The following is a 16,230-nucleotide window of genomic DNA, read 5'->3' on the forward strand; positions in this document are numbered from 1 at the left end:
AATAGTCTCACAGAATAGTAAAGCTGAGAAACAACAGTACTCAAAACAGTAGAAATAGAATGACAGTAACTTCAGTATAAGGATGAGTTTCCATAAAGAGGAAAGGTTTATTATAACTAAGGAATGTTATAAAATATGTCACATGTTGGGGTTTCCGTCTCTTTAGTTTAATATATGTATAAGTATATATATATATATATATATATATATATATATATATATATATGTACAAATATGTAAAGTATGTGTACATATGTGCATAAGTATATATATATATATATATATATATATGTTTATATTTAAATAAAGTCATTGATATGTTTCTGCATTTGAAATGTTTTTATTTTATACCTTCACACATAATTAACTAAAACATAAAAGTTGAGATTCCAATTTTATACTGACCTCTGGATCCCTATCAACCCACAATGGAATCAACCAAGCCAGTCCCTGTTGATTAAGATTGTTACTGTCATAAGGCAAGGACCACAATGAAATCCAATCCTACATTAAAGAAAGAAAAATCAATTTTAATAAATTAATTTTAAAAGTATCAAACACTGAAGTAAATAGAATGTAGTAATAATTCTACTTTTAAAAATAACAAAAAGGCAACAAACAATATTTAGCACTGCTTTTAAAAAGTTATTTAAAGGAAACATTTCTAAAAATCAGGCACTGAAATTTGTAACTAAAATTATAAGCATATTTTTCCAAATATAATTACTTAAAATTGAGTTATTTTATTGAATGCAGTCATTACTTTTAAAAAATATAATGTAAATGAAACCCATATTAATTAAGCATCTCAAAATTCTAAATAATATCTTAACTGATTATCACTTTGCTTTATAAAAGGGAAATGAAAAGAGATATATTTTCATTTAAGAACCCACTTCCAGAACTCTTCACACATTTTGTTTTTTAAACAAACTATACAGATGACAAGTCAAGGGCTGCTTTGAGGTATCTCACCAAGATTTTGGCCTGATTCATCATCTCATGGGACAAATGTAACAAGCAAAGAACTGTGCTCTTTGTGACACCCTTTCCCATGAAAGACATAGCAGTTCCTCCTCGCTCCACATAGAAGGAAGAAATAACCTGAAAATCAAATATAAAACAAATGCAAAGTAGCTTTACTAAGAGTAGCATAAAAGAAGAAAAGAAAATTCTACTGATGTCAATGAACTGAATCCTGACCACATAAAAAGATAACCTTCTTTTGAAATGTATTTTTCCTTTAGAATTTGGATAAAAGATATATGATATGCTCCTCTAACAGGATCTTGGCAAAATTAATGACGTGATTTAAAATATATTGTCACACTGCTTAACTTTCATACCCACAACTTGATTCTTATTTAAGTTAAGTAACATCAGTTATTTAAACAAATGGATATTTAATTGAATATCTATTAAATGCCATTTGGATATTAGAAAAAATAAATGAAATATGGTTGAAAGAATATTGATCTTAAGTCAGGAAACAAAATTTCAAATGTTGGCTTTTCCACTTACTAGCCTTATGATCTTGAATAAGTGACTTCATCTCTCTGACAGTCTCCTCAACTGATCAAATAATACTTGTATTACCCACATCATAATGTTGTTGTAAGGAAGTGTTTTGCCAAATGTAAAGTAACACATAACATGAAGTATCATTATAATTTTTAGCAAGGTGAAGAAGTCCAAAGAGCACTGGATCGGAAATCAAGAAAAATGTTTAAAGACAAGCTAGAACAATTCTAGTTTTTTGACCCTGGGCATATCATGGAAACAAAGATTTTTAGAGTTTGAAGAGATCTTGGAGATTATCTAATAATATTAACTAGTGCTTATAGCTTTAAGGATTTCAAAGCATTTTCAAATATCATCTTATTTTATTCTCAAAAAAATCCTGAGAGGTGGGTGTTATTATCTGTTTTATAGATGAGGAAACTGAGATACAGAGTAACATAGCCCCAGGTAACACAACCAGTACATGTACTGAGGTTAAATTTGAACTCAGACCTTCCTGACACAGTATCCTCTGAGCCACCCAGCACTATCTAGTCCAACTTTTTCTTTTCCTGATGAGTCACTAAAGACTGGAAAAGTTAAAGTAAAATGTTAAAGATTATATAGGGAGCAAGGCTGCTGGTAAGCCAGATAAAGAAGATTAAATCTAACTCTCCACATTGATGTGTCAATACTTATAACTATGTGTGACCTTTGGAAAAACATTTAACCTATAACAAGACCAGTCTCCCCATCTCTAAAATCAGGATAATATTTATAGTATGTAACTTAAATGATTTTTATGAGGAAAAGCCCTGTATAAACTTTAAAGTGCAATATAAGTAGAAATGTGAATTTTCCTCTTTTAAAAAGATATATAAGATCTTTTGAGTGTAACTAATCCCACTAGATTCCTCAGAACTCTGTCACAATCCACTTTTCATTTGGAATGCCATGCTGAATATCCTATAATCACAGCATATCACATTTAAGACTCTAAGTAACAAGATTACATTTTTTTCCTTTATTCAGAGTACTTATCAACTTGGTATCTCCATTTCTGTCAGAAATTATCTCAATGAATTTGGAATATATCTTAATAAGAAATACATTTGAACTTGAAATTAAACCCCAAAGTGACTTGGAAATCCTTCTATTTACTTTTAATGTTCTTCCTTAAGTATTTCTAATTATTCAATCAAAATTTAAATCTATTCTAGTCAAGCTGTTTTAGGGACTATTTTTGTTGATTAACTAATGGTTAGTTTGTCAGATACTAAAAAAGTCTGGAAAAAATAGAACATTTTTGATGTATTAAAGAAGTAACAAAAACATTATTAAGTTTAAGAGCAAAATATAGCAGGCTAGACTTTAAATGAAAACATATAACAACATAATACAAACTTGAAACCACGGCAATGATCAAATTCTTCTTTCTCTTTCACTTTAAATCATATTCTGTTATGTTAAGCTAAAGGCTGAATATCTCTTCAAATGTCAATATTTATACTGTTACTTATTTAAAAAGGCAGCTAATTGTTCATTAAACATGTTAAAAATTAGTAAAAGACCCCTAAATTTAAATTTGTTTTTTTTTAAATAGGGGAGATATAGACTATTTCTATATGCATTGATTAAATTGGGTTATGATTATTATTGATGTTTGTTCTTATTCTCATCTACAACTAGTTAATGTACAATCTTAAATGAGAAAACTGAATTCAAAATCTTAGTTCCAACATGTTTAAGAAATATTAGAAAAACTATCACACATATGTAGCGATTGTTTTGTTTTGTTTTTGCTAGACAATTGAGTTTAAGTGATTTGTCCTGAGGCACACAGCAAGTAAGTGTTAAATGTCTCAGGCTAGATTTGAACTCAGGTCTTCCTGACTTTAAAATCAGAATTTATTCACTGTACCGCCTAGCTTCCCCATAAATGTAGCTATTGTGAATGTTTTCAAAAATTAATAAACCCATAACAAATATCAAAAACAGATTTAATGATACCAAATAATAATTACAATAGCAATAGAAAGTATATCTACCTCAAGAAGGCCTGACAAGTATTTTGTACAAACTGAGAATGGCTCTGTTACAGTGGAATGAGAACTCCACCCTGGAACTGCTGTGATATGAACCATTACTTGTAATGTTCTCTCCAGGGAGGGTAGTCCATAAAAATGAGGTGCATCTGTTACTCTCAGGCATTGTAGCAGTTTCAGAGCCAGCTGTGTCTTGAAAACGTAAATAAATTCCAAAGACTTCCTATGTATAGAAGAAGGGAAAAAAATATGAATTTCTCAAAGCCCCTCTGCAAAATACATGTTGCTTTCAGCAGCTTTCCACATCATAATTTCTTGTTGTTTAGAATCAAATCTACAATAGCAGTTCCCTCTTCCCTCATAGCTTCCTCTACTTTATGATAGATATAATTAACATTCTTCTACTTTTGACAGAAAAAGTTACAGTAGATATCTAGTTAAGTAAGGCCCCAAATGGTACAGTATCAGAAAGTCATAAGTTCCAAGTAGTTTTACAGCATACATCTTTCAAAATATCTCTTTTCATATTCCTTCAATAATCATTACCCAAATGTTCTCCATCAAGTTTCTCCACTATAGCTCCTAGATTTCCTATATATGCTCTTAATATACTATGCTATTAACCCCTATCTCTTACCCTTACTTTTATATATTCTGTTCTTTGTGATTAAGATATATCTTTCATGAGCTATAGTCTAGTCAGGAGTGCTATATATATATATATATACTCCACTAAGATCCTTATTAAATTTTCCTCCTAGTAGCAAGTCCTCTAGAATACTATTAATTACTTACAAATTATGTATTTCTGTAAAGATATCTAAAACCATGGATTCTATCTCTCTTTAATATTGTCTCCCAAGAGTTACTAAACATTTCTTTTACTTCTCTTTCTATAATGTACTTGATAATCACTACAGCACCAGACTTGTAAGAACTATGCAGGCCATTTTATATGTACAGCTAGCTCTCTATTTTCAGTTTAAAGGCCTCTTTATTACATTCTCAAGATACTAAGCAAACCCATGTTAAAGAACTTTTATTATGTATACTCAATCTCGGACTCTCAGAGTCTATCATTACTATACATGAAGCTATGATCCAAAATTTCAAATGCTGTTGGCTCAGATATAATTTTTTAGTACAAAACACTGGATTATTAATGCACTGTTGGTGGAGTTGTAAACTAATTCAACCATTCTGTAAAGCAATTTGGAACTATGCCCAAAGGCCTATAAAACCTTTCATATCCTTTGTTGTAGCAATGCCACTACTGGGTTTCTATCTCCAAAGAAATAAAAAACAAAAAAAGAAAAAGGACCTTTATGTACAAGAAATATTTGTGGTGGCTCTTTTCTGGTGGCAAAGAATTGGAAATTAAGGGGATGTCCACCAAGTGGAGGATAGCTAAATAGGTTGTGATATGTAATTGTGTTAGAATACTATTGTGCTATAAGAAATGATGAGCAGGATATTCTCAGAAAAAAACCTGGAAAGAATTCCATAAGATAACAAAAAGGGAAATATACTATATACAAAGTAACAACAATATTATAAGAAGAGCAGCTGTGAAGGACATAACTATTCTCAGCAATATAATGATCCAATTCCAAAAGACTGTTGATGAAAAATGCTATCCATACCCAAGGAAAGAACTGATTATATCTGAATACAAATTAAAGCATACTTTTTTTTACTTTATTTTTCTTGAAGGGCTTTTTTTTTTGTTTATCTTTTCTTTCACAACATGACTATAATAGAAATGTTTTGCATGACTACATATGTATAACACATCAAATTGCTTGCATTTGCATTGGGAATGGGGGTGATAAGAAGGGGTATGAGGAAGAAGAAAGGGAAAGAATCTGGAATTCAAAGTTTTTAAAATGAATGTTTAAAATTGTTTTTACATGTAACTGGGAAAAATAAAATACTAAATTAAAACCCAACAAAACATTATTGTATACATCTTCCAAATCTGCCTAATTCTTCTGATTCCCTTTCTTCCATTCAGTAGTTGTAGCAATCATCTAACCATTAATGGGTGACTTTTCATCTGATTGTATCTAAGAATTTACATCACTAGTCATAGGAGTATAAAAATCTGCAACCTGCAAAGATGAAATTTACTCAATGAAGAACCTCATATTATCAAATAAGTCCAACATTCAAATATCTTCCTATGTCATATTTGTTCACTTTCAAGACATAGGTAAAAACTTTCTTGTCCTCTTGGACAAGAGGCTTGGCCTCTGAGGCAGAAGGTTGTGTTTGGGAGGAGTTAAGGAACTCTTACAGGTTTCTTGAAATGACAAGGGGTGTGTCCTCTTGCTAGGTCTCCTCCTGGGACACAGCACTAACTCCAGAAGCCTCCCTTCTGAGGGCTCCACCTATGCAATTCTGAGTGGACTGGGCATAGGCAACCCTGGAGAAAAGACAGCATAAATAGACTCTCTTTCTTACGCTCCTGCACTCTTGCTCTCTTGCTTCCTGCTACCCACACCGAGAGGATGACTGAATAAAGACAAAATGACTGTACTTCCTGGTCGGTCTGTCTCGTTGAGATACAGGTTGGACCCCAAAGGCAAGTGAGCTGGCCTAGTCATGGCCACCAAGGAGTGGGCAGATAGAGTAGTCTTAAGGGATGCTACAAGTGGTGCTCAAACAGGGACCATGCAGCTAGGACCCCATCTTGTAGCAGGTTTACAGGGTAAAAAGGGAGACAGAACTCTACTTTAGTTAGTGGAATATTTGGTATGGGATAAAGTATAGTGAGGGTCCCAGACCAGGAGGTGCTAGAGAAAGAAGTTTATAGAATAGTAAACCAAACAGGATTGGAAATTGATTTTAAAAAGTGGGAGGTAGTAGGTAATCAGATGGCTTCCTATGACAAGGTAACACTGGAAGCCATCCCAGAATGGCATCACATCATTTATCAAGTGATCAGAAGCGCTTTTAAAAGGTGCAAGCCCCAATCCATTAAAAGTAGATAATGAAGTGCTAACGCAGAATCATAAAACGAATGAGGTCATAATTCTGATGGACCTGGCCATCCTCAGCAATGAGATGAACCAAATCAGTTCCAATGGAGCAGTAATTAACTGAACCAGTATGCCCAGCGAAAGAACTCTGAGAGATGACTAAAAAACATTACATTGAATTCCCAATCCCTATATTTTTGCCCACCTGCATTTTTGATTTCCTTCACAGACTAATTGTACAATGTTTCAGAGTCCGATTCTTTTTGTACAGAAAAATAATGGTTTGGTCATGTATACTTATTGTGTATTTAATTTATATTTTAATATATTTAACATCTACTGGTCATCCTGCCATCTGGGGGAGAGGGTGGGGAGAAGGAGGGGAAAAATTGGAACAAGAGTTTTGGCAATTGTCAATGCTGTAAAGTTACCTATATATATATAACCTATAAATAAAAGGCTATTAAAAAAATAAAAATAAAAAAACAAATGAGGGTCATAAAACAAATGAGGATTGTAAACCAGCACTCACCAGGACTAGCCTCTCCCATAAAATGGAGCAGGCAGAAGTTAGGTGTGGGAAAGAATCAGGAAGTAAACAAGAAGACAAGGAGGTGGATGAATGAAAAAGGAGGAGGTAGTGAGGAAGAAGCAAGAAGTGAATATGACCGAACAGGAGGAGGCAGGGATAAGATGAGGAATGAGGAAGTAAACAGAGGGACATATGACCCTAAGAACAAAGATGGTGATAAGATGAATGAGGAGAAAATGAACAGTGGGAAGGTTACCTCTGTCTCTAAGGCATAGCCTTCTCCCCCATTCCCCATTCTCCCTGAGTAGATATGTCTCCCGTCCGCTCCCTCTGTGCCTCCTTGTGGAGGCTTTGGAGATTCCCAGACAAGTTTAGGACAAATAATACAGAAAGCTGGAAGGTATGAAAGAAATAAGGGTCAAATGTAACATGATGCAGCAGTATATGCCACTGTGTCCCAGTGTGCCCAATGAGAATTTAGCAAAATTCAAGCTGCTGGAAAGCAGAGGCCCTCAATGACTAAAATTAAACAGGGCCCAGCTGAACCTTTTCCTGATTTTGTGGCTGCTTACAGGCGGCTGTTGAGAGTTCAGTGGGCAGAAAAGAAGCCTCCAGAATCCATATACAGGAATTGGCATGGGATAATGCTAACACTAACTGCCAGAAGGCCATGCTCACTGTAGATGGGGAGGCTGGCCTGGAAGAGATTAGAAAGAGATGTGAGAATGTTGGCTCCAGTGCCTTTCAAATGGATGCCCTTGCAACTGCTATATCTAAAGGGGTTGCAGCAGAAGATCTGCCCTGGCAGTTTGCAAACAGGGGGGATATTCCGACCCATGGTGGTCACAGGTCTCAGGTACAATCTATGGGACAGGGACATATTGAAGGCTTGTCGGGCCTCAGTTTATATACCACCTCCAGAGGATTTTTAATTGGGGTTATTGGGTGTCGGGCGTCATCGTTCATATCACGCCCACACCATTAACATGGAAATCTAACACCCCAGTTTGGGTACCTCAATGGCCTTTCTCAGTGGACAAAGCCCAACCCTTATGGGAAATTTGTGCAACAACAGTTAAAGGCTGGACATATAGAACTAAAGTCAATCCTATGGAATAGCCCTGTATTTATCATAAAGAAAAAATCTGGGAAATTCAGAATGGCAATGGACCTTAGGGCTGTTAATGCTACTATTGAAACTATGGAAGCTCTACAGCCTGGCATGCCATCTCCTAATCTAGTACCTACTGGCTGGCCAGATACAGTAATAGACATACAAGATTGTTTCTTCTCCATCCCTCTGGCTCTAGAGGATAAGAAAAGATTTGATTTTACCACTCCCTCTGCAAACAAAACAGGGCCTGATCTGCGTTACCAATGGAAAGTTCTCTCCCAAGAGATGTGTTTTAGTCCCATCTTGTGTCAGATGTACATAGTGCAAGTGCTAGAGCCAATCAGGAAGTCATGACTTCATGCCACAATACTACATTATATGGATGATATACTGTTATTAACGAGTAGTGGGAAAGATCTCTCTACCCCGCTTAAAGACACCATAATTGTTCTCACTCAACATGGACTGGTGGTAGCTCCAGAAACGATCCAACATAACTATCCCATCATTTACCTGGGGCTTGGCATGAGGACTTCTACAGTTATTAATCAGATACCTAACTTACAATTAGACAAGGTGAATACTCTGAACTTATTTCAGAAACTAGTTGGATAAATTCAATGGTTAAGGGCTCATGCCCCTATTCCTATTTCTTTGATGCAGCCTTTATATGACATCTTGAAAAGAGAGTCTGATCTCAACTCCCCTTGTAAATGGACCTCCTCTGTGAAGGATGAAATTCATAAGATCATTGTTCTTGCTTCTAAATCTGAAACAGTGAGAGAAACTACCTCCTGTAGAGGTCTCTTTAGCAGACCAAAAGTCCTTTCACAGTATTACATCAAGGTAGTAAAATTTTAGAATATGTGTATGTGACAAGATCATAGAAGATATTACCAAACCATATTGAAATGCTGGGAGAACTTGCTCTTGAGGCAGTAAAAGGAGCTTCTCATCTAACAGGGAAAAGACTTTTACTGTATTTGAACCAAGAACTAGAGAAGTCATGAGGCAAGCTTATTGGCCATGGGTATATTGTGCTCAATGGACTACACTAAGCCCCCATTCTACATGCTTACTCCTTCCCTTGCTTTCTCATATTATGGTACAGCTCCCTTGTAAAACAATTGTTGATGAGCCTGTATGAGGCACAAACATCTTTACTGATGCCGCTAAGAACCGCAAGGCCTCAATTTATCATGAGTGCTCAAAAGAGATGTTGGTGTTAGAGACTCCTTATGAATCCACCCCAAAAATGATCTTTCCACTATTCTCCAGGCCTGTAAAAGATACCCTCAGCCCATTAACATGATATCAGATAGTATATATGCTGTCCAAGTGCTCAGAGGCATTGAGGATACTGTCCTACAAACTCAGAATTCTTCAATTGCTGACCTTCTTGCTGAATTGCAGCTGATTTTACAGACTAGGAAACATCCCATTTACGTCCTGCATGTATACTCTCACCAATGCTGTACAGGAGGCATATTTGCTGGCAATAAAGTGGCAGACCATACTTTACAATGCTCCCTTCTCATGATCACCACACTCCCTGAATGTGCACATGACTTTCTCTATTTACCCACTAATTCTCTATATCACCTTTATGGCCTCACGTGGGAACATGCTCAGCAGATAGTGAAGCAGTGTGTTCAGTGTGTTCAATTTTTCCTAGTAATAGAGTTACTAGTAAAGAAGTTAATCTCAAGGATTTATTCCCCAATGATTTGTGGCAAATGGATATGACACAAATGAGCCGTGTGGCCATTCACATATGTATTGATACCTTTTCTAAATTCCTTTGGGTCACAGTGGCCTCCCATGAGAACATTCCTTCAATCATTAAATGTTTGTACAGTTGCTTCTCCTCTCACAGAGTTCCTAATACCATAAAGACCAACAATGGGCCAGATTATACCTCAAATCAAATGGTCACCTTCCTTGCCATGTCTGCCATTAAACATGTTACAGGGATTCCCTATAATCCACAGGGTCAGGCTCTAGTGGAATGGGCCCATACCACATTGAAGGCCACCTTTGTTAAACAGAAAGGGGCAGGAAGGAGACAGAATCCCCAATGGCCCACACAGGCAGATGTGTATAAAGCCTTATATATCTACAGTATTTTGTTTCTGGACAGGGATACTGGCCACTCCAAGAATGATACATTTGGCACAATCTTATTGACAAGACAGAAAACTAAGCCCCATGAAAACAATACTTCAAGTGCTGGAGAACATTCAAAAGGTCCTTTGGAAGGATGAGGAAGGACATTGGCAAGGTCCATCCTTAGTACTTTGGAGAGGGCTAGGATAGTTATGTCTTGCAGATCCTGATGAGGCAAGCTGCTAGATTCCAGAAAGAACAAGCAAAGTTGCCCCTATTAAAACAGGGGCCAAGGAAGAAGAGAAGGAGAGGACCCAGGAAACACCTGAAACAGTGCCATAGCAGGGAGATGACTACCCTTGACAGACTGGCTTAATGATTGGATTCAACATACTTCCTTTCTCATCCCCTTCTATTGTATCATATGGGCTCTATGTAGCCATTTTGTATTGTTGCTTCTTTTGCTTTTGCCTACTTTGCTAGGATGCTTTATATGTATTCTTAAAAAATTCTATAGAGGTACTTAGGAAAGAACTTCTCATTTGTCAACATGAGAACATTCAGTCTTATTAATAAAAAAGAGGGAGTTATTAGGGGTAATGAAGTACTGCTCTCTCTTTGAGATGTGCCACAGAGCCTGTGCCACATCAGTTTGTAGGGTGACTGCAAGACATAAAAAGGAACTTGGCCTTTGAAGCAAGAGACTACGTTTGGCAGGAGTTAAGGAAGTGCTATAGGTTTTTTGAGATGGAAAGGGGTGTGTCCTCTCGCTAGATCTCCTCCTGGGACACAGCACTAACTCCAGAAGCCTTCCTTCTGAAGGCTCCCCCTATGCAGTTCTGAGTGGGCTGGGCACAGGCAATCCCAGAAGAGAGGCAGTATAAATAGACAGCTTTAAGCAGAATCTGCTCTCTTATGCTCTTGCTCTCTTGCTTCCTGCTACCCCCACTGAGAGGATGACTGAATAAAGACAGAATGTTTGCCCCTCCTGGTCAGCCTGTCTCTGTGCGATCTGGGTTGGAGGCTGAAGGCAGATGAGCTGGCCTAGTTGTGGCCACCAAGAGGTGGGCAGTTAGAGTAGCCTTAAGGGATGCTACATTTTTTATAAAAAATAAAGTCCTTTGGCTTCTTTACATTTAACTTCTTTAGCTAATCCACATGGTAGACTGCTGAGGCAAACTTGCTTATTTGTAAAGCAGATGTCAGCTTAATGAGATTTATGAATATTTTAACTGTTCATAAGCCCCCAATTATCTATACCTTCTACTTCCACAGAAACTAGAATTTTTAAATCTTCTGTGAAGACAAGATTTAATTTATTTAACATTCAAGACACAAGAATACAGATGAAATGCAATTTATTAAATAAAGTCTATTCATCTCATTTTACCTTGTCATTTTGATCACTGCATATTACTTCTATTCTTCTCAAGAGGCTATAACTCTCACAAAAACCACCATATACTATATATTACCATTTCTTTCTTCCTATAGAAATCAAAATCCCCCAACAATTCTTAAGAGCTAAATCTGGGAAAGAAAACAAGGATTCTAATTGTTGTTTAAACATTTGATAAATGCTAACTAACACTATACTCCTGGTTGAATAAACAAAACAGAAGTTCATGACAGGAAATATATAGGTTCATTCCTTTTGCTATAACCATCTAACTATTCATGGTGATTATTCAACTGTGAAGCCAAGTGATTAGTGATTGTCCTTTGTTCTCAAAGAGGACCAAAATGGGATTATTATGTTAGGGTCAAGATATAATATATCTGAGTGTGGCTGATCAGACCAATATGAGCTTGAAAGGCTCTTAGCTCAGTCACAAATAGTTCACATGAATTTTTGGGATGAAGATATCTCTAAAAGTATGGAAAAATGGAAAAATGGTATGAATGATGTCTTTTTAATTAGATTTAAGTGAGGTAGAGTAGTACTTAGATGGTGGTCTCACTCTCTCTTCCAGAATCATCAGATTCTAGTAGTAAAACAAAAGTCAAGATGACTAGTAGATGACCTTCAAATCTTCAATGTCTAACCAAACTACATTCTCCGCAGAACCTGCTTCAGCTGCCTTCAAGGCCATTGGAACAAGTTGTTCTCATCTGCCCATTCTGCTAGGGGAAATATTTACATACCTGGGGTAGATATCCCCCTAATTTACCAAATATTTTGAGTCCCCTGAGACTCTTAACCTGGTTTGGCTCATGCATGGAAATGATGAAGACATAAACAACTTGAGTTGAGATATAAATAGAGATTTCAGCATTTTAGGAAAATCTAAAACAATCTCCTAAAATAAGGATTTCAGACTGATGATTTGGAAGGTTTCATCTAACCTTAAGTTTAGATTACGAATTATTTTCATACCATCTCTTTGTCACATATGACCAAAATAACCGTACCAATGCAATAGAATATTAGGCCACAAACTTATTTTTCCTCAAATTGAAAACTTATAATTCTTTAAGTAAAAAACCTTATTGCTAAAGCTCTAAAAATATGAATGCATCTTTATAAATAGTACCTACCTGTCTGTTACATCCATGAATATGAGTAGCAAGTTATTAAAAAAAGTCATCAGTTCCTTTCGTAATCGTTGTCTGATAGTGGTCTGAGTGTCAGCTGCTTCTTCTTGCTCTTGTGTTTCTGATGGCCCAAGGAGCTCTAAGAGTGGATTTGGATTCTAAAATTCAAATTTTGAAAAAGACATGTAAAATGATAATTATATACTCAAGTTATTTTTCATGCTTGTAAAATTAAGTTACACACAAAAACTTTTACTGCAAAATAGCTACAGATTTTATGACAAAAGTGTTTTTCGTTTAAATGCTGCTTAAAATTACGCATTTCTATGAAACCAATACCAAAATTGTCTAAACAATTTAATAGATTTACCAACATTTTGGTATTTTTAAGTACTATTAATTATATTATTGTTATAAAAACAATATATTAAACATGCTATGACACCTCAGTATGTTATATTATGACCTGAATAAATGAATAGAGAGAGAGACAGCACTTTTTTATTTTGTCTAAATAGAGAGCTAGACAGAAATATGCATGTAGCTGTTCTATTATTTTTCAGTCGTGTCTAACACCTCATGGCCACATTTAGGATATTCTTGGCAAAGGTACTGGAATAGTTTGCTATTTCCTTCTCCAGCTCACTTTACAGATAAGGAAAGTGAGACAAATGGGGCTAAATGACTTGCCCAGGGCCACATAGCTAGTAAATGTCATAGACCATATTTGAACAGATAAAACTAAATCATCTTAACCTCAAACCTGACACTCTATCTACTGTACTACCTAGCTACCCTTGTACATTGCTAAAAAGTAAAATGTAGCAATATGCTAGGAATGTGGAATAGTGAAAAACATTGGTGTCAGTATTATAAGATCTTGGTTCACTCCCAGTTCTACTGGACTCTAAGGTTACCTTAACCTCTAAAATTTTAAAATTTTTTGAATAAATGAAATCATTTTTGTAATGAGATAACATTCTTGAGGTTTCCTTTAAGAAAAGAGTGGGAATGGAAGAAGAAAAAGTTCTAGCTTATTTCTAATATTTCTGCTAACTGTACTATGATTTCTTTGGTATAGGGAATTCCCGATGAACAACTGCACCTGTTCTGAAACTTAGTTTGGGGCTCGAAGACGTTAGTGACTTATTCAAGATCACACATGACAACTGTCATGAAATTAAAAGAAGCAAAGCTATGGTAAATCTAGAGAACATATTAAAAAACATTTTCACTTTGCTGAAAATGGTCTGTATAGTCAATGCCATGGTTTTTCCAGTAGCAATGTATGGCTTGGATGTATGGTTGGATTATATGGTAAACTGAGCCCCACAGAATTAATGATTTTGAACTATGGTAAACTGAGTCCCACAGAATTAATGCTTTTGAACTGTGGTGCTAAGAGAGACTTTTGTGAGTCCCCTGGACAGCAAGAAGATTAAGCCAGTTAATACTTAAGAAAATTAATTCAGGCTATTCACCGGAAAATGAATAATTCACTGGAATTAATTCACTGGATGATAAAGCTTAAGTATTTTGGCCACATGATGAAAAGATGGGACTCACTGGAAAAGACCCTAATGTCAGGAAAGATTGAAGGCAAAAGGAAAAGGGGACAAGAAAATAAGATAGATAAATCTCATAATGGCATTCAGCCAATGAGATTATACTTTAAAATGTTTATTGCTTATGCTATGTACCTAGAAAGACCACTTTTAAAATGAAGTATTTTAGTCTTTAACATAGCTAAAATTTGTATATTAAAATTCAGATTAAATTAACCTTAGGTGTAGTAAGTCTAAGAAAGAATGAATTATCTTTTCTCAGGTACAATGCAAAGAAAGAAACAGATTAATCTAACTGGTGCCCAGTGATCACAAGCATTTATTCAATCTTGAAGTCTTTGTCTTTGAACGTTAATATTCAATCCTAATTTAAACCATCCAACTTGAGTCATTATTTTTTCACTGCTGACCTCAAAAATAGTGATTTCAATAATCATGGCACATTATCTTTATGCACACATTATTTATTCTCTTTGTATCAAATTTCACATTCATCAATGAACAAGAGAATTTTAGAAGGTGAAATGCTTTCAGAGAACTCTGAGTGAAAATGAAGCCTAAAAAAAGTCTAGAATTATTTATTTTGCAATTCTGTGTAATCTCAAAAAAAATAACATTTTTACAATTAAAATATTTAGAACAACTTTGAAGTCATTTAATACACTACTATGAGATTCAAAATGTTCAGTTATTGTTAAATATGATATCCATCCATATAAATTTAAGTAAAATAAGTAAATTCTAAATAAGGGTAAACATGTTGTATACATATACTAATGTCTCTTCATAATACATGTATAGGAATGTGTAATACAAGAGTTTATGTTATCCCTTCTCTCCTCTATCTCATTATTTTTCTTCAGGTTTTATCAATCAATCAGTAATGTTCTAATATTTCCATTAAATATGCCTGAAGTCATCTTCTGCTACTCTAACATTTTTATAGGATTTTTTTTTATATGTAGCATTGTTGAAACAATCCTCCTAATTGTACTACTTCCATCACTATTTTAAATCTCTTCTTTCTCATTTTGGTCTTTCCAAATGATTTAGAAAGATACAGAGATATTTTAATAAAATTTTCATAAGCTTTCCTCTTGCCTAAGTATATTATCTGCTTCCTTTTGTTTGTGTCATCTCGGGCCATTTACTAATTGTAAAACCACTGGGCATTTCCTAATATTACTATACTGGTTCTCAAATTCATTATTATTCCTAACATCCTAAGAGTTGCCTTGGGAATGAACTAAAAGTATACAGAAGTCCTTGACATTATACAAATTAAAATAAACAAAACATTAGTAAATACTACTTTAAGAAGTTATAAACAAATAAAAAAAACCAGAAATCTAAAGAATTTGGTGAAAATGCTATTGGAGAGTGCCTTTAACCAATATGATTATGCTTTCAAATCAAAATTTATATTGTGAAATATAGTACTTATACTTCAACATGTTATCAGCCCACTGTGTACACACACACACACACACACACACACACACACTAATAATAATATATGGTATAAAATATAAAATATACCAATAGTATATATAGGATATTTACACATATAAATACACATATGTGCAATATAATTTTGCTTTTACTATTTCTTTGATACACTACAATTTATATCAGAAGGTTCTATTCAACTTGTATCTAGATCTCCCCCCTGACAGTGAAGAACATATTTGGCAAGTATATTTTTTATCCCTCACCTAATGCTTATTAATAGCTACAGAGTTATTCAAGTATTCAATTAAGTATCTATTAAGCACCTCTGATATTAACATGCTGAGGAGGGGGAGGGAAGGGGGAGAGAAGGGAAAGGGAGAAGGGGAGGAAAAATAGGCCA

General features: G+C 35.0%; 1 protein-coding gene across 1 annotated transcript in view; it reads right to left on the bottom strand.

Annotated features, from left to right (window-relative positions):
- Positions 1–16,230, bottom strand: part of RTTN (rotatin) — a 213,390-nt gene that overhangs the window by 103,909 nt on the left and 93,251 nt on the right. The window contains exons 27-30 of the mRNA XM_023496275.2: positions 12,817–12,971; positions 3,549–3,768; positions 976–1,104; positions 406–504 (exon numbers count right to left, since the gene is read on the bottom strand). Coding sequence (XP_023352043.1) covers positions 406–504; positions 976–1,104; positions 3,549–3,768; positions 12,817–12,971 — 603 coding nt within the window. The remainder of the gene's footprint in view (positions 1–405; positions 505–975; positions 1,105–3,548; positions 3,769–12,816; positions 12,972–16,230) is intronic.

Source organism: Sarcophilus harrisii, chromosome 1, assembly GCF_902635505.1.
Source record: "Sarcophilus harrisii chromosome 1, mSarHar1.11, whole genome shotgun sequence".
NCBI lineage: Eukaryota > Metazoa > Chordata > Mammalia > Dasyuromorphia > Dasyuridae > Sarcophilus > Sarcophilus harrisii.